The sequence below is a fragment of the Alligator mississippiensis genome, chromosome 4, assembly GCF_030867095.1.
Source record: "Alligator mississippiensis isolate rAllMis1 chromosome 4, rAllMis1, whole genome shotgun sequence".
Classification (NCBI taxonomy): Eukaryota; Metazoa; Chordata; order Crocodylia; family Alligatoridae; genus Alligator; species Alligator mississippiensis.
The window spans coordinates 224,665,848-224,692,696 of NC_081827.1; the positions used below are offsets into that span (position 1 = coordinate 224,665,848).

Here is a 26,849-nt window from a genome sequence, read left to right on the forward strand (position 1 = left end):
GAGATGGATCAGGCCAAAAATAATTTCAGAAACATTGTTTACTGCCTTATGGATTCATCTAACTGATCTGCCTAATGCTCCACTTGGATTTGTTGATTAGAAGCAGACCAGTCATTTTACACAGTAAATGCCTAACCTTAAGGACTTACCTTTGTCTTTTAATAATTTTACACAAAAACTTAACATTCATTCATTTGCAAAAAAACCCATAGGTATTTGTTCTATCTGATAAAAAAAACAATCACACAGTGACATTTAAACCCAACAATTTTTTAAAGTTTAATATAGCTTTAGATAAAACTGAGCTTGCAGTATTAATGAATACAAGAGTTTGTAGTTTTGTATAATCGAAATAAACTTATACATTTATACAATTATAGATTGCATGCCAGAAAATGCATTTAGTTGATTCTAATCTGAATATATACAATTTACAATATAATTCAAGCATAAATTCAGCAGTAGAGAACACAGACCTGCTGTGCAGTCAAACAGAAGTACTTTTTTAGCATAAGCAATAGGGCTGGGCTTAAATGTAAGTTATGAAATGACAGTGGTTTTACTGGAAGAAATGAAATATTAACCCAAAATAACAGTAGTTTCTAAAAAACTTACAAAAGTAATTTATCATCCATGTTTGTGATTTCAGTGTATTATCAATGAAAAACATATATATTTTAATATTAGCATACATCATACTGTACTACATGCCACAGGGCTCAGCAGCCTCATTCCCAGCAGGGAAAGATAAATGATTTACTTAAATTCAGTTCTTATGAATGAATCATAACTGAACATTTTCAATTGCAATGTATGCTGCAGCATCAAAAATAAAATCAGATAAAAAACAGAATACCTTTCCATTTCTGAGCAAAGCTATTTCATCTATTAAATAACTTGTTGTTCACCAACCATTGCCTTGTATTTTCTAGGGACAATGCAAATTCTCATTGTATTTCAATGTTCAATTAATATTTTTCCCTCCATACTCATTTCTTATACACAAATTTACTCCAAAATTTCTCAAGTGGAAATGCTACTGATGTCACTATCTTTAGAGTAAGATTCAATATTAAAATAACTGCCTAGCTTCCATGCTGCAGAAACTTAAACAAAGGAAATGGAAGTTCCAGACATGGCTTTTGATAGGGCCTTCAGCTTTGCCTAGTGCAGAAGCTAAATGTATTTTTCAAGAAACTCTCTCTTGCAGAGTTCCAACAAAAGGGGGGAAAGTAGTTTACAATTTTTCAGAATTTGTTTTGTAACACTAGAAATTTGCTCACTAGGCATTAGAGCATGGTACTAGCACGCAGGGAATTACACGCACAACTCCCATTAACAATAACGTGCACAGGGCTGACAATTTAGCTGAAGGTGTAGAAGCATGCAATGCAGGTCACAAATCATTATAAACTCTGAAAAACTTTGGAAGTAACCATGAAATCCAAAAGTACACAGATGACACATCATGTACTGCAACTCCCAGGAAAAGTGCTGAGCTCCAGTTGTTGTATTACTCACTTAGCAACATAGAACACTTTGCTTTACATTCCTTGCAACCAGTTACAAAAAATGAACATATACAGATATTGGTAGATCTGTTATTATTATTACTGTTGTTATTATTTATACAGTGCTAAAATATGCACCCATTTAAATCTCATTTACATAGTCCAAAGCCCTTTGAATCAGAACTGCCAATATATTACAGAAATCAGTTCTAGTTATACATGCTGATTAGAGTAAAATATTCTATTCACTGTGGTCCCAAAATGCATCTTGTTAATAAAATACAAATTACTTCAAACAATTTGAGACCAGGATTATTATTATTATTTATTAATTTATTTTTTGCTGTTATTGATGGCCAATATGGAAACCCTCAAGAGCCAGACCTATCTTAATGACCACATGACTTCTGGATGGTTGCACTACTGGTAATCTCATTTTGTCCTCGATTACTGGGTTTTATCAGATGCTTTGATGTATGTTGTATAGACGTTTAATTTTTGGAAAGTGTATTAAGATAGCTACCCTCCTTGGAGCAGAATATGGCTAACCAAATGCTGCTTACCCACAGCTGACTACAGGTACATATACTATGCCAAACATCATAACAAAGAAAAATGAAAACAAACAAATAAAAAAGTAAGATTAGAAACTCACACATTTATGAAAAGTTGGCATTTTTTATTTTACTACTCTTTGGGGCAACTTCATTTGAGATTATTTTTTAAATTTAAAAACCTTTTCATCACTTAGAAAGTAGTATGGGAAAATACTCCCAAACAGTAGAAGAAGTTGCTTAGGAAAGCTTTGTGTAAAACATTAACATATTAACATATTTTGGATGTGCAATAGAAGTTTGACTACTTAGAAAAAGTCAATTCAGTTTGTAAGATCCCTAATCATTAAAGGGGGCCTACTTACATTAAAGGAGGTCAAGTAAGAGTCAGTTTTAATTCAGTTTATTGCAGTTGGCCCCTAAAATGGAGGCTGAAGCCCTAGTGCCACTGAAATTAAGGGGAATTTTACTGGACTTTACTAAGGACAAAATATCACCCACAAAATGTATGTACTTGTTTTTAAGAAATAATTTATATCATTTCCATATTGGGCCAATAGTATTGGCACCAGAAATCAAGCAAAATAATTCTTTTGAAGTGTTTTGTTATATTTATACTAATAACCATGAAACAAAATTATTTCACGATGTTCTTTCTACTTTGCTCCATCTAGCTAAAATCTATTTGGGAATTATTTGGCCCAGCCCTAAATAGTACGTTTTCTTTTGTGGTTTTTTTTAATCAATACCTCAAATTAAATATATTTTAATTTCTCCCTATGTCCTAATGGCAGGGGAAGAAAAGAGATTAAAGCAAATTATAAAATGGCAAGTGACTTAAGGCTAAGAGATTTGGTGTTTAGAATTGGCTAATGCCTATAACCTTGGCTTAGGAAAGAAAACATGCACCATAACTACTCTGTTTGAACAAAACAGCACACACTACATCAGGAAAAGAAAAATGAAATTAAATTATAACTTGCCCTGAAAGTTACCCACTCATGTTTTACCTACTACTTATCCATAAGAAATATCGGGGAGAGGAACACCCCCTTTACATATTTTTCAGAATATACAATAAAGTAAGAATCATGCCATAAAACTATATGCAAAAATTGCACACTATTATTGCATGCTTGGTGTGATACTACATGCCAATTAATATTAGCTCTCTATAACCCCAAGAAGGATTTCAGATCTTTTATTTTTGAAGTTTACTTACAGTACAGTCACCATTATCTGGGAGGAATATGGATGTTGCAAGTTGCATGTAGTTTGAAGGAAACTTTCACCTTTTAGTTATCACACTCTTCAGGGGGGTTATTTTTCTGCCCAAATTTGATTTTCTAGGAATTCAATCTTTAAATAATACCTAAAAGTCTACTCATGTTATGTAAATCGATCAGAATTCATTTTCCTCAGTTTTGCTGGAAGATTCCCCTCCATTCTGCCTCCTCCTCCTCCTGATAATTTTTGAAGTTTTGGTGGCAAATCAGCCATAGATTGACTCATAGGATCTGACATCATCTTTGTAGTTTTAGATACCAGTTTCTCTTCTGAGTTACCAGGAACTGAGCTTATTCGTTGAAGTTTCATAGGCAAGTCCCCCATGCTGTAAGCCTTTTCTGAAGTTGTAGAACTCATCCTTAGTAGTTTTTTGGGGAAGTCTTCCCTTCCAGTCATTTTCTGCAGTTTTGAAGGTAACTTTGTACTAATGTCATCTAGACCATCTAGACATTCTGTAGAATTATTCCTTTCTTTACTGTTACTTACAGCAGGTGCTATTAAAGGGGAGGACATAAGAAGCATTTCTTCCTGTTCCTTCACACTGTAGGGTGGGGTAGGTACTTCAAATGTTGCATGAAACTGGGAGTAGTCTACTTTAAAGAATCCTTCCTCTAAGGAAATAACAGGAAAAAACCGGTGACCCCAAAGAACCTCATCTTCGGTATATGATGTTCGGGCTTGACATGTCATCCCTGCAACCAATAAAGAGAATAAACGTCTTGATAAATTACTAAGAAATAAAAGGGTTCAAATGTTGTTGTAACCATAATGGTCTAGGAAATATGCAAGATGCAAAGTTTTATTTTTGTTGGTATCTTTTATTGGATCAGTTTATAGACAAACTTTCAGGTGCCCTACCTCTAGTCATTGCTTCTCAGTGTTTGTGCCCAAAAACATGTCTAGAAATAAAAAAGTGGGTCCAATATAGGATATCACCAAAAACCTCCTGCTTCTAAGGGTATAAAACAGATGTCATATTTGAAGCAGGATCAGCTGTGTCAGAATACGTGCTGGCACACCTGATCTACTTCATTGGCGTTTACATATGTCACCCAAGGCTATTGTCCTCCACTTCCAGATGCATATCCTGAATTAGGGTATGACAACCTGATATATAAACTGCGGGAATCCCCCTGCCAGGGAAATCCTAGGATATAAAATAAATGAACAGATGCCCTAACCTATAAAGCATCCCCAACTGTGACTACATTTGGTCACAGCGACATTTTTGGGCACTTGGAGTGTGACAAGGGGCTAGGACATCTGTTTGTTCACAATTTGTTCTGACATAAAACTTTAAATTTTAATGTGTTAGTTGATGGATAACAAAATTGCTCCCTCCCTCCCACCAAACCATAACTATCGAGGAGTATTCTGTTTGCACCTGAAGGAATAAAAGTTGACTCAAAAGAAAATTGATTTAAGCATATCAAAACTTGATTTTTAACATTTCACAGACATACAGTTAGGGGTTATTTTGATGCATTTAAGATAGCACTGATCATTAAAGTCTGAAATCATGCACTTTGCTATTTAATGATCCATCTTATTAGCAAGAAGAAAGATTTTAATCCAGACTAGCTGTTAACACTAAGATACAAGGTGATGTCATACCTTTTAATATTTTCCTGAATCTAATAGCCTTTCTGAAACAAAAATTCTACTCTAGCACCAATGTGAATGAGTTAGAAAACAGAAAAAATTAACAGAAATAATCATAAAATTATTTGAATAATTTCATTTCTATTTTTACTGAATTTCATTTTTGCCATATTTTTAATATGTTGAAATTTAGTATTTTTAAGCACATGGTCCTCAAATATATAAGTGCAATGCATTACTTCTATATGCATCACACCATACCAAGATATGTACATCCATCCTAATATTGCAATATACATACAGGGCAGAAGTCTATTTCTCTGCTAAGACACACAAATGACACATTTTAGGTATTTAAATTACAGAAAAACATTCTACATCACCTCACATAACAGCTTGTTTTGCATTTACATGCCTACATTCCTTACATGGCTACATTTTCATCCTATGTGACTGTTTGCCCCTACTGACAATGCTCAGAAGCAATTTGGTTCTGCCCCAGATGCTCTGTGGTGATTCAGCTTCACTGTGGATGTACAGAAAAGATGCACACACCCCTCCAATTGTAGAAAACCAAAAAGCATAAGTAGTTACTGTTTGATACTAGCCCAGCACACCTTATAGGGCACTGGCTGACTTTCTCCTCTCTTATATTTCTTTTGAAATCAAGTATTGCCTGTGACACCCTCTCATCCAGCCTGTACGGAAGGAAACAGTGCACATAATAAAGATTAGCGATTAATGTTTTCAGAAGAAGTGACATTGGGCAACTCCAAACCCAGGGAGGCTACATGACACCTGACGAAGGGCTGGGTGCCAGAATGCTGATCACATATGGTCTCCCATATCCTGGGTAAGTGCATCTTTTCTCCCAATATTTGCTCTCAAAATTCAAGAATTCCACTTCAAATTATATGATATAGGATGTATAATACTCAGTTTTCCATTACTGACAGCTTTATGAATCAGTATTTCATGAGTTATCAGAACCTATAAGTCTCTCAGTTCTCCATTCCCAGTGGCATAAAATATTTCTTTCAAGTCACACATGTAAACAATGAGATAGATGAACTTAAAGTCAAAATATTATGATGTATGGAAAAGTTATTTCAGATGATTTCTGAAATTAGATTAGCTCATTTTATCTCCACTGTTATATCTTAGCTAGAATGCATCTCCTTCTCCAAAATCACTGCAGTTGGACTTATGGGACAATCCTGAGGTGTTGCTCTTGGAATTGGTTCTCCTGTATCTTTTCTAGCTCATCTTTCCATTCCATTTCTCTATCAGTACCTTGATACTAGAAGCTAGGAATGATCAAAGCCCCAGTATTTTATGAGAAGTTTGGGGGAGACAAGAGTCCAATTTTTATTCCAAATACTTTCACAGGGGAACAGAGAATGTGGGCATTACTTATGAGAAGCTGCATGTTTTGCAACATACAAGTATAAGTCAAGAGAGATCAAAAGTCTAGAAAAATAGTTACAACCAGTCAAAGAAAAGATCACAAGTTGTGGCAAAAACAAAAAGCAAAAACAAGCTCTTAAGACTAAGAGATAGTGCGGTTACTCTTTCATATGCAGCCCTAAGTCAGTCAGATCATATCAAACATTAACTTATGAAGTTAAGCAGACACATATCCCAGGCTCTAAAACCTGAACAAACCAATTATGGTTCACTCACAAGTAGCTAACTTTTACTTCTTAATTTTGCCTTACAATAATGCATGTTTATGCATCAAGTCCTTGCTAGTCTTGACTCCTATTATGAATTTTAAACATTTTAGTAAAAAAGGTTTTGTCTCTCTTTACCCATTTGTTTTTGCCAGTGTCAACTCAACCCCTAACCTCAACCCTATTCAGATATTTGTTATTTTGAAACAACTATATTGCTTGATGTGTATCTGCCACAAACTTACCAGTTTTGCATGAGAATACACCTTGTAATCAAAAGACTTAGGAAAATTGTTAAAAAATAAGATATATTCAGCAGCTATATTTTCATATGTCAGTCATTGTAATTTCTCCCATGGTGGTTTGATTCGATTTCTTTATTTGTAGCAATCTGTAAACATAATTACATTCTAATTCCACCAACAAATTTTGTAACTCTGTTAATTGCACGTTTACACCATTCACTATAGCAGTCAGTAAAAATAGCTGTTTTGTTTCACATGAAGAATACCTCCCTGCTTTAGACAACAACAGGGGAAAATATACAAACTCCAGGAAGGGTGATTAATGAAGCTTTTTAAAGCTCCAGAAAAAGTTTATTTAAAGTAAAGTTGTGATGTCTTTCTTGGAAACATACTTCCACAGTTTTAAAACCACTATATCACTAAAAGCAAATATACATGCAATGTGGGGGTGAAGCAGCCTGACCTCTGTCCCTTGCCCCGCCCCCCACCCTGCCCCCTCCCACCTGTCCCCCTAACATTTGACCCCCTGTTGCCTGCTCCCCTGTCACTTGCCCTCTCCCACTTCCCTTCCCTGCTCTCACATCTGCCTCCCCTGCCTGCGCCCCCACTTGTGGCTCCCCCTCACTCCCTTGCTGCTGGCACTTACCATCCAGCTCTGGCTCTAGATCTGGGAAGGCAAAGGTGGTGGAGGGGAGGTAGTGGTGGTGGGAAAGAAGCAGCAAGGAGGTGGGCAGCGGCTTTGGCTTTGATCCTAACCCCAATTCCAGGTCAAGGCCATAACATTTAAAGGTTCTGCTCAACAACTAAGCTCAAAACTCTTCCACTGAGGTAGGAGGCTATGTGTACATTTCAGAGAATTCCTAAATATTTCTTTCATGTATAGATATTGTATAGTGTATTTTCAACTTTGTTTATGCAACTATAGTGAGAGAAAAAAATCACATTCCACAAGAAGTCCTGGTGAAATACATTTTAGAACAGTCTAATTTTGTTGAGTACTTGTCCCACTTGTGTTTATTATCTCTAGTAATTTACTACCTACAGATTTATGAACAAAGAGCCTCTTTCATCTGGTCTCAGCTAGGAAATGTACTAGAAGTATTTACATTAATATATGTAAAAAATAATTACAGAGGCATCTGAAATTAAATTCATGATTACTGTAAAACAGACAGTTAACTAAACTATGGGGCGATAGAGTTAATTGAAATGCTAAACTTTTTGATGTAAAAGTTGATGATTGACAACATGGCTAAACTGAGAGCTGTCCTAATTAATTTAAAATTGTACCTAGTTCACTATCAAAGAGCTACATTAGTAATACTCAAAATTTGAGCTTAAGGATGATAACTAAGTGTACAGTAGGGGACAAACCTCCCTCCCCATGATTTCCAAACAGTACCTTCCATAGCATTTAATTGTTCAATGTCTTGCATAGAGCTTTTTGTATTGTAGTATCTAAAATAATAAAACATATATATGTTTTTAAGAAGCTGCATGAAAAAAAACCCTGTGTATCTAATGAAATGACAACACAAGTAAAAAGGGGGCGAGTGCAAACTCAGTAATGTATCCCTTTCTGGAGATTAATTGTCTGATATTACCACCAAGAACAGTTGGGCCTCTGTGATGCATGCTTACTTGAAGGGAAAATGGGAAAGTGTATATGAGGAGATAAGGAAGGAGATTTAATTGGTTAGATATAGTATTCACTGCAGTCTTCACTACAGAAGCTGATGATTTGGAATGGGGTATGAGAGGGCTAATTGCTGTGTTATTACCAACTGCTTCTTGGTAGATAAGAGGTCAGGTGGGAAAACATGTATCATTCAGTTCTATCCAAAAGGGAGGACACAAGAGGAGATTGCATAGTGATTTCTCAGCAAGATACACAATTTGCCTCAAGCAAATTATATCAACAGGAGCCCCAGGAAAGTTATGGGCAAGTTAAAACAAAGGCTTTTAATTGGAATGGTATTTCAAATACAGTCTCAGGTATAGCATTCATTATCAACTAAATGTCATAAGCCTTTGCACTTTCATAACACCTGCCATTCAAGCATCTCAAAGCATTTTAACAATATTAATTGAACTATATTAAATCTTACACTGTCATATCTAAAAAGTGACTTTGCAAACATCATATCCCAGGTTACACGTTTGACTGCAATCAAAGATTATTACATCAGGCATCCTTAGTTTGCAAGCAACAAAGCATTATTCTCCATTCTTGCCCCACCTGTCTGACCTGCAAACTCAAGTTGGTTCTGCATGCTGAGTAAATTCCTTCTGCCTAGCACATTAACATCAGTAATAATGACTGCATAGTCCAAGCCAGGATTTCAGGTACACCTGCATAAATACACTGCCATCATCAGCAATGCACAAGTATAACAACACTCAGGTTCAGATTGTGAGGGGCATGGCAAAAGGAGGTATCTGCACAGGCCACTGCAGAGTACCAGAAAAGGACCTAGATACCTAATAAGCTGTGACGCATGTTAATAAGATGTTACTGCATTGTCCTGAGAAGACTGAGATGCAGGTTCAAATGCCATTTGGATGAGGGACACCTAGAATGCTCACTTCCTTGGCAAGGACAAATGATGATGGAAGAACGAATGATGATGATACTGCCTTGATGCCTTGAGCAGTCAGCTTGGACTGAATAACTTTCTGACATTCCTTACAGCCTTACATTTTATAAATGTATATGATTCTAATCCTTTTCAATCACAACACTTAGCTTTAATACATGTTGTCCAACCCAAGGACTATAGTGTTTCAGTAAAGCATTATTTGTCTTCACTTGCCAGAAACTTGACTGTGATGTGATCACGTTCTCTAATTATTCATTGGAAAAATAGACATGCTTTATGATGTAGTGTAAATGTAAGGGAGGGAACAACTATTCAAAATAGGTTAACACTTAGATATTTCAGGGCAGCTAAGCACTCAGACAGTTAAAGTGGAATAAATTTAGCACAATTCATGTTTCCTACCTAATACAACAAATAATTACCACATTTACTACAATACAAGATGTGATTTTTTCCCCCAGTTGGCGTAGGGAAAAAAAATCCCTTCATCCTATAACCATGTACAAAAAAAGTCTCTAAATACATTATCATTAAATTGCTGCCAAAAGCAGCATGTGCACAGTAATGGAAACCAACTATGAAGCTGATTAAATGCAGCTAACACTGAGCATGACTAAAACACATGACCCACGTTAGACAAACATGCTGATGAGAACCTTTCACAAGAATAAGTTAGTGTTATCCATCTGAACAAGGCATATGGTAGTGCCCATTAAGTATATTCTCCTTCACTGCCAACTCTTATCCAAATCATGGTGAGCCACAACACTGCATACAGTTCACCCAGAATTCCCCTATTGGCCCTTCTCTCAGCCTGGTCCATGTGATTACATTGGTCCCACCCACCCTCTATGAGGTGAAGCCAGACCAAGTTCCCCTGTGCCTCACCTGCATGTAAGTTTTTGGAGTATCCCAGGACTTGTGACAAGAACACCCAATTCTAGTCACTGAGTGGGGGCCAACTAACACCTTGATCCTTTGTGGGGGTATCTGGAGTAAACACATATACTGAGCAGTGCTTAGCTGTAGTCACTGTGACTTGAAATGCTGTTGACTTTGGTGGGGCCCACCCCAATGAACTATGTGGTAAAGCATGAGTCCCTGGTTTTGGAGTAATAACCTCTCAGTTTAAACATGGGATGACCCCTCTTTCTCATTGATTTAACAGTCATTAGTCATGTGCTTCTGGCTGGCTAAATGTTCACGACTTACATGCACTTGTATATATCCAGTGGGAGCATGCTTGTATAGCCATGTGCCTGCCTGGCCAGTGCATAATCTACAGTGCACACTTAGTCTACACATATACACACTTATGTGTCCACAGCATAGGGATGGCAGCATTGTAATCTTCACACCACACAAATGCCTCACATGCCACTGAAATGAATAGAAAACTGCCATTTAGGTGCACAAAAGGAAAAAGAATTCTGCCCTCACAATTTATGGATTGTGTGAATACACAATACTTGAGTAAGGGCCTGGACCAGATGACACTTGCAGGTCCCTTCCAGCCCTACTTTCCTATTAACAGGAACTAGAGTTTACATCTTTAAAGTTTAAATATAACACTAGTCAGCTCTTTCTCTGATAGTTGTATTCAAAGGAAGGGTGCATGCAATTACACTGTTTTTATTGTTAATATTTCATTATTTTATCATACTGTGTACATTGCCATTGATTCTTTATCACATATCATTGTTTTATCTTGTTACTTATTACTGGGCATGTCTACATGTATATTTATGCTGGCTTAAATTTACTGTGCAGTAAATTACTGTGCAGTAAGAGGGAATAGGTCAGCATCTACACGTATAGGTGTTAAAGTATATTAAAAATGCGTGTGGACTGTCCACACACACAGTGTTACTGCGCAGTAAGGCATCATGCATCACTGTGCAGTAACTAATTGGCTGTAAATTTGATACCTGCAGGATGCAGATATCAAATTTACACTCAAGTCAGTGTAGATCACCATATTTACTGTGCAGTAAATGTGCACGTGTAGATGTGAGCACATACTGTGCAGTAATTTTGGTTACTGCACAGTAAATGCGCATGTGTAGATGTGTCCACTATGTAATGAGTCCAACAAAATTGTAAAATTAAATTCAGTGTTACACATTAAAATATTCCTGTGAAATCAGATTTTCATTAGGACATAGACTCATAGAATCATACGGCTGGCAAGGACCCCAAAGGATCATCAGGTCCAGCCCCCTGCATGAGCAGGAAAGACATCTGGGGTCAGAAGACCCCAGCCAGGTGACTGTCCAGTCTTCTCTTGAAGACCTCTAGGGTAAATGATCGCACCTTCTCTTGGGGGAGCTTATGTAGACACCCTAGTTGTAAAGAAGTTTTTCCTAATTTTCAGCCTGAAACTGTCTTCCAGGAGTTTGTGACTATTGTTACTAGTTTTCTCCCAGGGCGCCCTGGTGAACAGTTGTTCACCGAGCCCCTGATGTACACCTCTGATATAGAGGTAAGCTGCAATCAGGTCAGCCTTTTTTTCTTTAGGCTGAAGAGTCTGAGATCCCTCAGCTTCTCCTCATATGGCTTGCCATGCAAGTCCTTGATCATGCAGGTGGCTCTTCTCTGAACTCTCTTGAGCTTTAGCATGTCCTTGTTGAAGTGTGGCACCCAGAACTGGATGCAATACTCCAGCTGCAGCTGCACCAATGTTCAGTAAAGTGGGAGAATCACTTCTTTGGATTTACTGAAAATGCATCGATTAATGCATGCCAGAGTTTTATTGGCCCTAGAGGCTACTGTGTCGCATTGCCAGCTCATATTCATGATGGGGTCTATTGTTACCTCCAGATCCCTTTCATTTGTAGTGCTAGTCAGGTTAGCGATGCCCAGCCTATAGGTGTGCTGGGGGTTCTTCCTTTCCAGATGCAGCACTTTGCATTTCTCTACGTTGAACCTCATCTGGTTCTGTTCTGCCCAACATGCCAGCCTGTCGTGGTCTGCTTGTATCTGTAGCCTATCCGCGGGTGTGTCCGCAGAACCCCATATCTTGGTGTTGTTTGTGAACTTGGTCAATGGGCTTTTCACCCCCTCGTCCAGGTCATTGATAAAAATATTGAACAGCAGTGGGCCAAGTACCAATCCCTGGGGTATGCTGCTGCCCACATCTCGCCAGGATGACACCAATCCATTCATTTGGGCTTTCTGTGTCCTACCCTGCAACCAGTTTCACACCCATGTGACAGTCCCACAGTCAAGCCTATTACATACTGTAATAGCACAACAAATATGAAAATCTGATTTATAAGATGCAGAACAGCAGCTCTCAGTGGGCTTGGTTCAATCAGAATTAATGACATTTTTACAGTCATAGTCTCATAAACATTTTAATTGTTGCCTGAGGAAATAATAATATATATATATATTTCTAATATAACCAAATTAGTTCAATTTAGTAATTCCACAATTAATTAAGATCTCCTTTCAAACTCTAGTATTACAAATTTATTCTTGACAATTTATTTTTTCTTCCAAGTGGACAAATTAATAAATGTTTCCTATATGGACTAACTTTATTTTAAAGCTGCACCAATATCATCTCATAGTGCTCAGACACTACAGTAATGAACACCAAATGCCTCCCCCCAAACAAAGTCTTCCTGTCTCTCCAGGTACCATTATCTCAAACATGTAGCTTTGGTTTATACATATTTGCCTTTTATAGGTATAATCCTGCTTCTACTGAAGACAATGGAATAAGAATCAAGTCACTAGGAATATGAGATATAGAAATGCTATCTTTCATAACAGGAAGGTTAACTCTGTTCTCTGAAGAGTATGTTCAAATCCCAATGAATTCTGTGGATGCAGCACAGGTACATGAGGAGAATTTAAGTTAAAATGTTATATACAATGCTAATATTTTTATTCCAGGCTGTCTATAGATTTTCTCTAGAGCATATGTATGAATGAGGAAATGTAGTATGAACATTGTTATTAATCACACTAACTCATCCCAAGTGTCTAGTTTAAGTTTATTGATACACGAAAACAGATAATTACTGTTACAGAAAAACTTACACCATATCTCTTATTTTTATTGGCACCCATAACGTAATTGAAACAAATGGCTGAGGAGAGTAGCCTGCCCACTGGACAAACTGCAATCAGTGTGAAAGAGCCAACTCTTATTCACAGCCTTGTAAAACCTTTCAGATTATATTCTTCTATCACAATCAGCAGCAACAATATGAAGAATGTATGGCCTAATTCTATCACCTGGCCAGTGCATTCTGTTAGCTATCAGAGCTTTTTCTGCAACTAAGCTTTTAACAATACAATTTTAAACCTGTTCACTATCAAATGCTATATTGGCCAACATTTAGAATCCACTTTGTTTCGAGTCTTATTAATGTAACCCTTTACAGATCAGACTTCACCTGGGGGTATATTAAGAGCATTTGTTTATTTCTTGCCACAGTATTTATTCCATGAAAAATACAAGCAAGGAAATTTCCAAGTGTGTCAGAGTGAGAACTGCCAGACATGATTTGTGTTGTGATATGGGATACTGTACTTCTTCAAATGGAAGATGACCCCCCAATAATTAGATTCTATATATGAAAAAATCATAATCTTGTTATAATTTTCCACGTGTACAACCTAATTATTGGAGGTTTGCCTTGAATTTAGGAAACTAAATCCAGGGATGGGGGAGGGGGGGAGGGGGGGGTCAGGAAGCCCTTTGCTTTCTGTTTCTACCCCAGCTTTTTGTTCTGGCAGTCCCTTTGCGCTCTCTTTACTGTCAGACCCTGTTCTTCCTGAGCACGTGAAAGTGAGGAGAAAATGTGAAAAACAATAACCTTGAAATTAAATATGGTTGTAGCATTTTGCATATAGTGTACACGCACTTATATTATCCAGAATTGACACGTTACCTTTTTTGCGAAACTGTTGCAAGTTTTAGCACAAGTATTTCCTAAACACATTTTTCAGTAGCACTTTGGTACCTACTTATTTGTAGTACAAACCATGCATTATATTAGTCCAAAGCCAGGGACTCATGATTTACCACATAGTTCACTGGTGAGGCACAGGGCAACTTGGTCTGGCTTCACCTCATAGAGGGTGGGACCAAAGTAATCACATGAACCAGGCTGAGAGAAGGGCCAATAGGGGGATTCTGGGTGAACTCTATGCAATGTTGTGACTCACCATGATTTGGATAAGAGTTGGCAGTGAAGGAGACTGTACTTAATGGGCACTACCATATGCCTTGTTCAGATGGATGACACTAATTTATTCTTATGGTAGGTTCTCATCAGTATATTTGTCTAATGTGGGTCATGTGTTTTAGTCATGCTCAGTGTTGACTGCATGTAATCAACTTCATAGTTGGTTTCCGTTACTGTGCACATGCTTTTGGCAGCAGTTTAATGATAGATAATGTATTTAGGGAGTTTTTTGTACGTGGTCATAGGACGAAGGGATTTTTCCCCCTATGCCAACTAGGGGGGGAAATCTCATCTTGTATTTGAGTAAATGTGATAATTATTTGTTGTATTAGATAGGAAACATGAACTGTGCTAAATTTATTCCACTTTAATTATCTGAGTGCTTAGCTGCCCTGAAATATCTAAGTGTTAACCTAATTTGAATAGCTGTTCCCTCCCTTACATTTACACTGCGTCATAAAGGATGTGTATTTTTCCAATGAGTAATTAGAGAACATGATCACATCACAGTCACATTTCTGGCAAGTGAAGACAAATAATGCTTTATTGCAACACTACTTTGGAGTCCTTGGCTTGCACAATGTGCATTAAAGTAGGTTTGGTGATTGAAAAGGATTAGAATCATATAGAATTATAAAATGTAAGACTAGAAGGAATTTTAGAAAGTTATTCAGTCCAATCTCACTGTTCAAGGCAGGATCATCATTTGTCCTTCCACATCCTCTCTGGATAGCCTTTTCCAATGCTTAAACAGTAAATAATGTTCCAATAAAGCTGCTGAGTCAACTGTGAAAAGCATTCACAGTGCTGAACTGGAGTTTTGTTCACTGAAATGAATACAATTGTTTATCATAGTCATTATTATTGGGAACAAGGGTTGGTTGACAGGGCACTGGACCGGTGGGTCAGGAGGCACACATTTAAATTCCCAGCTCATAACTTCTTTCCTGTTTTCCTTTGTCAACATCTCCTGACTAACCTGTTGGGCCTAGAATGTCTTCCATTAAAATGCTTGTAAATGACATTTCACTGCTTTGAAAAAACTTGCTTAGGTCTTTTAAGTGCTAGGGAAATAGAAATAATGAATTAAAGTAATGGAATAGCACTCTACCCTATTCTATTCCCCTAGCTAAATATCACATTCTTCTATGGGACTCCATTTATTTTATACATACTTATCCATAGAATAGCTAAAGCCCAGAACCTATTTAACTTTCATGTGCCTGGTTGGTAATTACATAGCTGTGAAACCATGGTTTTTGGCACTTTTGCACCGTTTGGGACTCAGTGTAACTATGCTCACCCAGGGCATGTGCACACATGCAGGCATGTGCACTTGCAGCAGCTCAAAACTTGCAGCAGCACAAATTTGAGCTGTGGATTTTTGCCTCAATGCACATGCCTGGACATGCACTTTGGTGTGGGGCAAGTTGTGCCACTTAGGGCAAAATAACCCTACTTAGCTCCTCCCAGATCTACAGCCAGGGGAAGCTAGAGCTTGGGGCCAGCACCCATGTATACTGCCCCCAGCAGTATAAAAAGCTGTCCTGTGCTGGCCCCAGCAGTATAAAAAGCTGCCCTGGCAAGTAGCTCAGGGCTACTTGCTCTCAGGAGCTTCTAGGGCCTGACCAATTGGTTTCTGGGGACACTAGTAACAGACTCCACGGAATCAGCCCATTATGCCAGCTGGACTGCTAAAGCAGCTCTAACCAAGAGTTCTCTGCACCCTCTACTCACTAAGTAGTCTGGCTATGACCTTCTGCCACCTGCAACAGCATGAGGCCCCAAGGCTGCATGCCTGCCAGACCCAGATAGAGACTGCATGGCCACAGCAGAGGCATCTGCACCTCTGGGCCAGTGGGCTGTGGCTGCACATTTGGCCTTTGTGCAGCACTACTGCCATGTGTGCTGCCACTCTGCCATCTGGGCAGCTATTGCCCATAAGATGTTCCCAGTGTGGTGGTCTGCTCTGAACTGTCAAGACATGTCCTTCTGGCCCCAAGTAGCCAGAAGATCAGTCGCCTCCAGCTGGGTCCTTGGTGCCAGCCCTGAGCAGGTTCCTTTGCCTGGGTCCTGCCACTTGCCTTACTAGCAGGAATCCTAGTGTTCCCTATTTAAAAACTGCAAAATCTCTGATAAAAAAACCCAAATTCACTCTTTAAAATACCCCCAAATCCATGTTCCCATGTTCTTCCACAATTAAAACAAAAGAACACTATACACCCACAGAGAGAGCGAGAGAGAGAGAGATCAGTTGGACAAAGTTTTATATTTACAATTTTAAGGCAATTTGGAAGCCTACCAGTGTCTTTATCATCACAATAAAATAAATTCTAAATATCTATATGTTTTGATGTTTACTTTTGGTTTTCTTATCATAGACAGAGCTCTCCACTAACTAGGATGTGGGGACAGCTGCCCTTGCAGCCACAGCTCCTGCCAGCAGGTCTGATCCTGTCCGGCAGCTGACCACAATGGGTGTGTGATGGGGGGATGTGGGGTTTGCAGGAGTGGGGTGGGAAGGGCTGTGGGTGTGGAGGGATGTGGAGGAGCTTGGGTGTGTGGGTAGGTGTGAGAGGACTGCACAGAAGGGGTGGGTCCCCTACCCCCCCACAGGGCACAGCCTACATGTCCCCACACACTGCCCAAGATCCCTGCAGGATCCACCTGTCCCCCATGCAGGGCTCCAGACCCCCCGCAGGGCCCACATGCCCCCCCCCACACAGACCACATGCCCACCTACATGGCCCACAGGTCACCCGCAGCAGCCATCGGGGGGCTTGGGGCCCTCCTGGCACAGCCCCCACCATGCGGCGCAGGGCAGCATGGCTTGGCCTCAGTGGCCTGGCACCCAGCTTGCTTGTGCCATATCGTGCAGGCCCAGCCCAGCTCAGTGCAGCACCGTACACCTTCGGGCAGATCCCGGGCACTCAGAATCTCACCCAGGGCCCTGTGCCACTTGCAGGGACCACCTGTCACATCAGGCTGGGTCCTGTGTGCACAAACCCTGCACACTGTCAGGCTGGACTGCTTCCATGCATACAGGACCTGGACCAGTGTGACAAGCAGTCCCTGTGAGTGGTGCGGAGGCCTGGATGACAGCCTGAGTGGCCCAGAGCTGCTTGTAGGTGCACAGCACCACGCCAAGCCAGGCCTATGCGATATGGCAGAAGCAATGCTAGGTGCCAGGCAGCTGGGGCCAAGCCACGCTGCCCTGTGCCATGTGGGGGTCTGTGCCAGGAGGGCCCTGAGCCCCCCAATGGCTGCTGCTGCTGTGGGTGAGCTCTGGGCCATGCGGGGCAGTTGGGGCTGCGCGGGGAGAGATATGGGCCCTCCAGTGGGCGGACGAGGGACCCACCTCTCCTGAGCTGCCCCCCTCATGGTCCCCCACACCCTCACAGCTCCCACCTCCACCCCCCACATACCTGGAATGGAACCCAGGTCCAGATCGCAGCAGCCTGCAATGCTGTTTGCCCTGCATGGGCAGGCAGCATGCTGCAGCATCAGTGCAAGGGGCAGGCATAGGTATGCTCTGGCCAGCTACTGGAGCGTCTCTTTGGAGGACACGAGCTTCTGGTTGTCTCAGGCCATGGTCCTGGACTGTGCCCTGCCCTGCTTTTTTCCCAGGGTTTGTTTTTTTTTTTTGATGGGATACCCAACTATCAAATTTTGAGTCTGCACTGGAAATATGCAGTGTGGGGAATGTTTTCTTGATCCCAGCATGCATCTTGCTGCAACTCAAACTGCTTTGAGATGAAGCAAGAGGCATGTGTGGGCTCGCCTGGACACCCCCACCCCTCGTTTCTCCACTGTACCCACTTAGTGACTGTATCCTGCAAGAAGCCAGCCCAGGGGGAGGGTGACTCACTGAGATGGAGCAGTGCCCTGAAACAGAGGTGTCTGGGTTGTAGCCTGGGCCTCTTCTCCTAGTGAAATGGAAGCTATCCCAATTCTGTTTATTCATGTTAACTCAGTGAATATTAAATGCAAGGTGTGGTGACTTAGCTTCAAGAGAAGGGCTAGGGAACACTGAGCAATGCGTAATCTACAGCTTTGTGGTTAGAACTCTCTCAGGAAGTAGGCAATGCAGGCTGTAAATGCCGTCTGGGTGAAGAGGGTTAGAAGTAAGATCTTCTGCTCCCTGGTATCTGAGCTAAAAGAGAGCAGGATCCTTTTGCTCACCTCCCACCCCCACAAAAATTCAGCAGGTATGTGCATGCAGCATCCTTCTGCCCTGCCACCAGTGGAAATTAAATACAATTTGTGTGTAAGTGCCAAATATCACTGTTACACAGCTATATGCCACTTAGATGTGTGAAAATGCAATAGTATTTAGCCTTCAGTGGGTTGCAAGCCTTTGTCTGATATAAAATGATATATCAAATTTCTTCATGTGTAATGACTTGAAATTCAGCAAATGATTTGAGGGAGGGATGACAGAAGTTCTGAACCTCAACAGACAAGAATCACTGCAATGCCATCTGTCATCAAATGGAAAGCCTGAGACACTTCATTGGACCCACAGTGGGGAAACCGCATTATGTTAACATTTCAGTACTAGTCCAAAAAGCAAGCAAATCAAGATGAATTACAAAATCAAGGCCCTAATCCTGAGATAGCTTTAATAATAATACTTTGAACTTATATAATAATTTTCATCTTCAAAGAAAGGAAACACCTTATTTTAGTAGAGCACTGGTACTGCCATAGTTCAGGTTGACAGCTCCTTTTTTCATTAAAGGTCAACTCTTGTAAGGTCTCTCAAATCCAGTCTTACTCAGACTGTATGAAATCTGCTGTGGCTCATGGTGGCTCAGGGCAAGGTCAATGTTCCAAACATGGGGACTGTTGAGGAAGGAGCTTCCTATGTAGCCCCCCAAGAGTTTTCTTCTTAAGGCAGAAACTGTCATCAGACTCAGTTGACCAGGGGATCAAACAGTGGCTCTGAATGCTCTTAATTGCTTCTGGCATCCATTATGCCTTGAGGAAACAACATTGAAAGCAGCAGTTTGGTCTCAACATAGGCACAAACCTAATGCTTACAGACAAACAGATAGCACAACACAAAGACAGACTAACTAGGCAAAGAGGCTTCTAGCCTGCCAGTTTCTGTATGAGCTTCATAGCTGAAAAGGAGACATTGGTGCCACTGAATGTGACCTACATCCAGCCAGTATCAATCTGAATCTGACCCATGACAGAAGTCAAAGAGCAGAGTGGACAGTGGGGAGGAAGGCAGGTATCATGCTATAGCCTTCCTCAAAGAGAGGTAGGAGAAGGCATTATAAATGAAAAATAATTTGAATGTAGCAGATAGTTCCAGAATTGCCAAACTAGTTCTGAAAATAAAATAAAATTACCCCTTTCACCCGTGATGGTTGTCTGGGAATGGGATTCATGGATAGAGTAGAGGAGCAGGACAAACATGAGAAAAGGACTAAATGTGTGTGAGTAGTAAGGAAGGGGAAAGGGTTGGAAGCACTCAGGCAAGCAGGAAGTAGTTGACATTGGGGAGATGGCCATGACGGTGGCAGGCCTTATGGCAGAGATACCTGTCAAGCCCACATTCTTCTATCCTATGCCTATGAAGAGCTGGGAGGCAAGTCTCATTGGATATGTTGTGCCTCCTTTACTGCCATCCCCAACTTACATGTATCAGGATCTGGTGGGTCTCCATATGGTATCAGCCTCTCTGTCCTTCCTTCTAAACAGACCCAGGATTTAGAGGTTCCCTACCTCTGCGAGTGCATCTGATCCCCTCTTCCTGCTCTCCTTTATAAGGAGAGATCTTGGGAGGCTTGCCCTTTCTATCTCTGTGTGTGAGAGCCAGGATCATGGTGGAAGGTTTCTGTTCTAAGGAAGATCTGAGTGGCTTTTCATGCAAGTGCTGGGATCTGGGGGACTCTAATTGTGGGAGTCTGAAGTCCTTTCCGTGCCCTCCATATGATCCAGCATTTGAGGAAGAACTTGTGTATGAAGAGCTAAGAATAGTCATGGTTGAGGTATCTACCAGTCACATAGTGCTAGAATTGAGAAGAGACAGCTATGTGCTGTAAAATCCACACACTTCAGACTGCCTTCAAGTTTTCAATTTACTGAGGTACACAGTAAAGTTAATGATCCATATTTTGTGTCTTACTACTGCCCTTGGAGAGTCTGGGGTCTAGCCTTGTAGCATGAACTGAACTAAGGTAGCTGATGTTAACATAGGAGTGTAATAGCAGTAAAATGTAACCATGTTAGTCCTGTCCTGTAAGCAACTTAAAAACTCCATTTTGTATCCTTCTGCTTAATATAAGTAAACAAACTCTGCATAGCTTTTCTGTATGAGTGTGTGTAAAAGGGTGAATGGTGAGAGAATAGCAGAGACAGGAAATGAAGATTTAAATGTTTATGTAAGCAACAAGGCGCCAAATGTAAGTTAGCAATCAGTAAACTAAGTAATGAATGGCTAAAGAATCCCTTTTATGCCTAGGGCACAAACAAGATAATGAGGAGAAGAAATGCACCCATCCTGCTAGATGGGCAGCAAGAACACTCCAAGGCTGAGATAAGCTGAAGACAAAAGAAAAACAACCACAAAAACAGAAACTGAGTATGGAAAACCCCCAAAGCACTGTGTAACAGGGGGCCTTCTCGGTGCCGATTTGCCTTTGGCCCAGCCACCTTTTTCTGGGCCAACCACCCAGCTTCTCGCCTGCCAGGCCTTGATGTTAATTAATTAAGTTGTTAATTAGGTGGGAAGCTGCCCATTATCTTGCCCCAATGCCAGGGGGCTCTATCTGTGGCTTTGTTCCTCCCCTACACCGCAGCCCAAGCCTCGCAGATGGCATCCACAGATGTTAACGTCACCAGCCCCACACTAGGCTCCAGAATACTCCTCTCCAGACCACAACTGGATCCCTCCACTCAGGCAGCCTACTCTGCCTTCATATGAGGCTACCTAGCTCCCTGAGCTGTTCCCTCTTACAGGTGTGGTCCGGCAGGGACTTTTGGCTACACAGGCCCTGGCCTCACCTCCAGGAACCCCAGGCCCTGGCTCTGGGAGTCCCTTGCAGTGGGCCCCTGGCCCTTCAACCCTTCCAGTCCTGGCCCCAGCATTGACCAGTCGGGGAATTTCAAATCAGGCTTCTGAGTCTATAGTCCCACTCTTTCTCCTGGGTCCGCCTTCTGGACCCTACAAGGGGTTAACCCACCTGGTTGTGGGAGATGGGGTTATTAAGGTGCCCCAACCCACCTTTCACTGGGGTGGTAACTGGCCTGGCATTTCCTAGGGGCTCCCACACCACTGAGAGCCCCACCAGGCCACCCACTCCCAGCAGGGTGCAGTTTTAGGTCATACCCAGGACCAGGAGCTTCCAAACCATTTCCTACAGCTCCTCCCTTACCTCCAGGATGTTCCAAGCAGCCTTGCAGCCAGGCAGTAACAGGGAGGCTGGCCATGGGCCTTCATATGGCCCTGGTTCCAATGAACTCCCTGCTAGGGTTCCCTGGCACCCTGAATGCTGCATGCCCCCAGAGGCTGGTGGGGCACGGCGACCACCTACAGAGAGCAGTGCCAGTGTCGGCAGTGGGGTGTGACAGTGGTGAGTAGGGAGCCCCCACAGGCTGCGGCAGTGTTACTGCCTGGCCTGCCAGCAGCAAAATGTTCTGTTTATATAGGTGGCCAAAGATCTAAAAATGGCCACTGCAATCAAGCACCTGCTGGCTGCTTGTCTGGGTCCTTAAAGTGGCACGCACAACCAGTGCCCTGCCACACACTGAAACAAAGGATGCTAATCCCTATAAAGAACACTTTGAAAATGCCAACTTGGGTGAGTCTCTTTCACTACTGCTGTTTCATTGTAGTACAGATGCATTTGTTTACCCCGCTGCAGCTGTTATCTTCAAATCTGCTATCTTCAAATCAGCATCATCTACTCAATAAGCCCAGGTTAGCCACCCTGGGCTGATATTGAGCAACTATTGCTGGTAACTATACCTGGTGTACGTGTGGGTGGAACAGTTCTTTTGTGTATGTGTATGCCTGTGTGTAATGATGCGTATGATAATCAGTGTGTGTTTGTATGAATGGTGTATCCGAACCTCTATGTCTAGCTGATCTAATCAATAAATGTGGCACCTTGCCTTATCCCCCTTTATAAAGTCTTGCTCATAATTTAAGCAATTGGCAATTAGAATAACAGCCTCGTTGCTGTGCTGTCATACCAGGAAGTCCCTGTTACTTTCTCCTGGGATTCCACTTTTCCTGGATGCTCTTTGTTTCCAGGATGGGGTTCCAGGTAATGGGGATGAGGACCACAAGCTAAAAACTGGTAAGGGATATGGTGTGGCATGCGTGGTGTGGTAGAGGAAGGGGATGAAGAAAGAGGCACCAGCATTTTTCATCTGCTTAAAGTTATTGCAGCCCTGTTAGCAACAGCACACCTGCTAACATTTCAGAACATGACCACAATAGCTATTTCATTATAACAAGGTGTTCAGGAGAAATGGGGAATCATGGTATCTTTTATCTTGACACTGCAGTATCTCAGCTGCAAAGCTACAGAACTGTAGCTACTTAAATTATCACTAATCAAATTACTAACAAAGCTTACTATCTTAACTAGCAGAATTAAGGTTGTCCAGAGATATTGTTTTTCTAGAATATCAAGTTCAGTACAATTCAACCTTCTGAAAGCCAGAAAATAAAGAGTTAGGATACAGACCTATACAACTTTAACTCTGCCTTCTGTGAGACATACCTCAATACCTATATAGCATATGCACTCTCATAAAACCTTTGAATTTTTATAGAATTGAATAATCAAACATTTGGACCACGCCACCTACTAAAGTTGATAAGTGCTTCACCCATATGTACAGGATGCAATCAAATACAATAGTTTCACTTACCTATCACTTAACCTACATATTTTGGACTTTTCCTACTTCCCTGCTGATTAGCCATCTCCAGTGAGAGGATGACTCCTGTGCCTCCACTACACATAAGCTTTGATGAACATACTGGGATCAGGCTGAGTCAGGTAGGTCCCCCAAATATCATAATCATAGCCCTGCCAAGCTTCTCCAACTAATTCTCGCATCGTAGCTACACCCAACACAGATGGAATAATTGCAGCTAATTTCCACTGGCTATTGATAGCTCTAAAGCCTGGGGTGAGGCCTGGGTGGAAGTGTAGATGTCTATCTTAACTCTTTCATTTCCTGTTTTTTCAAAGCTTGAGCATGACTATTATTATGGAAAGAAAGAAAGAAAGATTCCATACTGGTCAACTCTATACTTTACAAAAGTTGTATTACTGAGTAAAGATTAACTGATAAATGTTTTCCCAGGCTGCCACCCTCTGCCCCGCAAGATTAATAAGAGTTATTCCTATTTTTCCTATAGGAAAACAAGACAAAGAAATTAGGTGATTTATCTTAGACACTAGAAGGAATCTCTGCAGGGTCCAGGATGAGAATTTATTTGTTACTCGCTTCTAGTTCTTACTTTAAGCAACAAGATCCTGTCTCTTTCAAAAAAGCAGGATATCATAAGACCAGGAATTCTTTTAGCAATCAGCTTTATATAGGACTATTCTACATAATTTGCAGTAAGATCTTTCCCTATTTCTCTCTCTGTTTTAATTTTAGCTTGATTAAGTCCTGATGTAACACTTATACATTAGCCAATTTAAAGATTGTTTTCAAAATTGTGACTAGGTATACTGTTACTATATTGATCATTGCTAAAGCTTTTTTCTTACCTCTACTATTAGAAGAAATTTGAATTTTATTCTTTGTGTATATGCAACCTTGGGAAACATTAATATTTGTAATTCAGTGATTGCCAAGCAGAAAGGAGACCAGACTCTTTTTTCTATTTTTCATTTTCTAGAGACTACAGTGGATGTTTGTAATGACCACATCGCCACCACATTATATTGGAAACCAACCAACTGCCACATCTATCTTCACACTACCAGCTTTCCCCCAAGCTCACCACTAGATCCATTGTCTCCAGGTGAGCTCTGTTACATCCAACCATATCTTCTCTGATCCTACTGTCTGGGATGAACATCTTACAGATCTTGAGCAAGAAGTCCTACAGTTACAATAAAATCTCCATACTGTAGCCAGGCCTTGCAATGGACCCAAATACTTGCTATGCTCCCAAACACACCCTAATGTACACTGAATACTTTTTCCAAGTCCCACAGCTAAAGTGTAACCAACAGGTGAAACTGCACATTTTTGCTGGCGATCCTCCAGATGCCGTTCAACATAGCAGCTACAAATGAGCATCACTGCTGATAAGGTGCAGTGGGAAATAGGACACCCCCAAGCAAGGCCCCTCCCCCAAAACTCACCCCTTCCTTCTGCTCCCGGAGAACCAGAAAAGGCTTATCCCTCCAGGCTCTAATGCTTTAGTTTCCCAAACTGCCTGGCTCCCACAGAAGGGAGATGGAAACCAGGCTTTCAGGTTTTCTCAGTTGGGAGGCAGAATGCAGTCATTCTGTGCCATGGTCAGCATTGGGGTGTGAGGAGCTGTATGGCTTCTGGCCCTGGGCAGGGGAAAGGATCCAGACAGGGAACTCAACATAGGTCCCTTGGTATCTCCCTTGTCTGCTGACTCTGCATTCATGTACAGGAGGCCTGATTATGGAGCCTGAGATGCTGGATCCAGCATGATCAGCTGGACACCTGTATAGTGCTGGAGGCATGTGCACAGACAGCATCAGTGACATAAGGACCCAAGGGGACTTAGATTTGGGGCATTACTATGGGCAGATTGGCGACTGCTTGCACCTGCAGTGCCATGGCACTTGAACAAGCCATCCAAGCCCAGGAACATGCTGTGAAGGTCCAAAAATGAGGTCTATAGATGGCCAGCCACTCTCTGAGGGAGGCTGCATATGCTGCTATGGATCTGAGACAGTTGCAGTACCAGGATAAGGAATTTATGCACAGGGATCTAGCAATGACACCCCTAAGTGGTATCAGCGTCACCTCCTGCAGACAGACCATTGCCATCCCAGGCTGGATTGGTAGGGCAAGCTTCTGCCCCCCCTCCCCCCCCCCCCGTGCGCATGGAGAGCCTTGCTCCAGGGACTCCTCCATGGGACTACATGACCAAGAGTCCCATGGGGGTGAGGCCCTGGATGGCACCCAATGGGGAATGCCTCACACTGTGCATTGATTGAAAGATGGAGTGCGGAGGGGCTCTGGGACAGGAGATAAGAAACATGGGAGCCACTGATCCATGGTCCGAGGAGCCAGAAACGTGTCCAGTAAGGCCCACTCCAGGGAGGAACAGTACAGAAGGGAAGGAGGACCACAGGGCCCAAGAACCACTGCCAGGGCCAACATGGACTCAGCCCACCTTACAGGGCCAAGTTGCTACCCTCAGCCACTGGTGGTTGCTGGTGTAGGCACAGGGCCCCAAAGAGAAGGGGGGGGGGTGGCCTACCAGACCACCAGGACAGGCTTCTACAGGCCTGTGTCCCTCTTTGGAGTACCAGTCTTTGCAAAGGTAGGCAGCCCCCTGGAGCTGTCCAAGTTCTGGAGCATGCAGCATTCCAGTTTTTATTATACACACGAATGTTTGGCAGTTGCAACATTTAGTTAAACTGAACAGCAGCAGTTTCACACGTGGCATTCCCCATGCTGCCTCAAGATTTGGTGTTTTGCAAAGTTGGGCCCCCATGGCTGCCCACTCCCTCTCCCCCTCAACATTATAACCACCTGGTGTAGCCAGGGCCTTCCATGTTCCACGTTCTGGAGCAGGGAACATTGCACAGTTTTTGTTTAATAAACACACTAAAAGTTTAGCAGTCTCAACATTTGACTAAAATGAGGCATATCTCTTCCTTGCACCACATTTCCCTACACCCTGGTGTGTGCCCCTGGGGAAGGAGGAGGAAGGGGGACAATGCCTGGACAGTCTAGGTTGTGTGCAACACTGCCCATGATGCAAAGCCAGAGGAGCCCAGGGCTGGAGACCCACTGCCCAGTGCCAGGGCATGAGCACTCAAACCCTCCAGCCCCACTCATCTGGGGAAGGCTCCAGGTCCACATGGATAAGGAGCTACTCCGCCAGGGCTTTGCAGATCTGAATAGCCTGCCATGGTGTGGAGCTGGGGCCACCAATATTGGCAGGGGTAGGGGGTGGGAATGACATCTGGGACACA

At 41.9% G+C, this 26,849-nt stretch overlaps 1 protein-coding gene across 1 annotated transcript in view; it reads right to left on the reverse strand.

The window, feature by feature from the left end:
* Positions 1-254: 254 nt before the first annotated feature.
* KCNJ3 (potassium inwardly rectifying channel subfamily J member 3) overlaps positions 255-26,849 on the reverse strand; it is a 178,488-nt gene continuing 151,893 nt past the window's right edge. Inside the window, exon 3 of the mRNA XM_006265126.3 lies at positions 255-4,044. Within this exon, the coding sequence (XP_006265188.1) occupies positions 3,455-4,044 (590 nt within the window). The 3' untranslated portion in view covers positions 255-3,454. The remainder of the gene's footprint in view (positions 4,045-26,849) is intronic.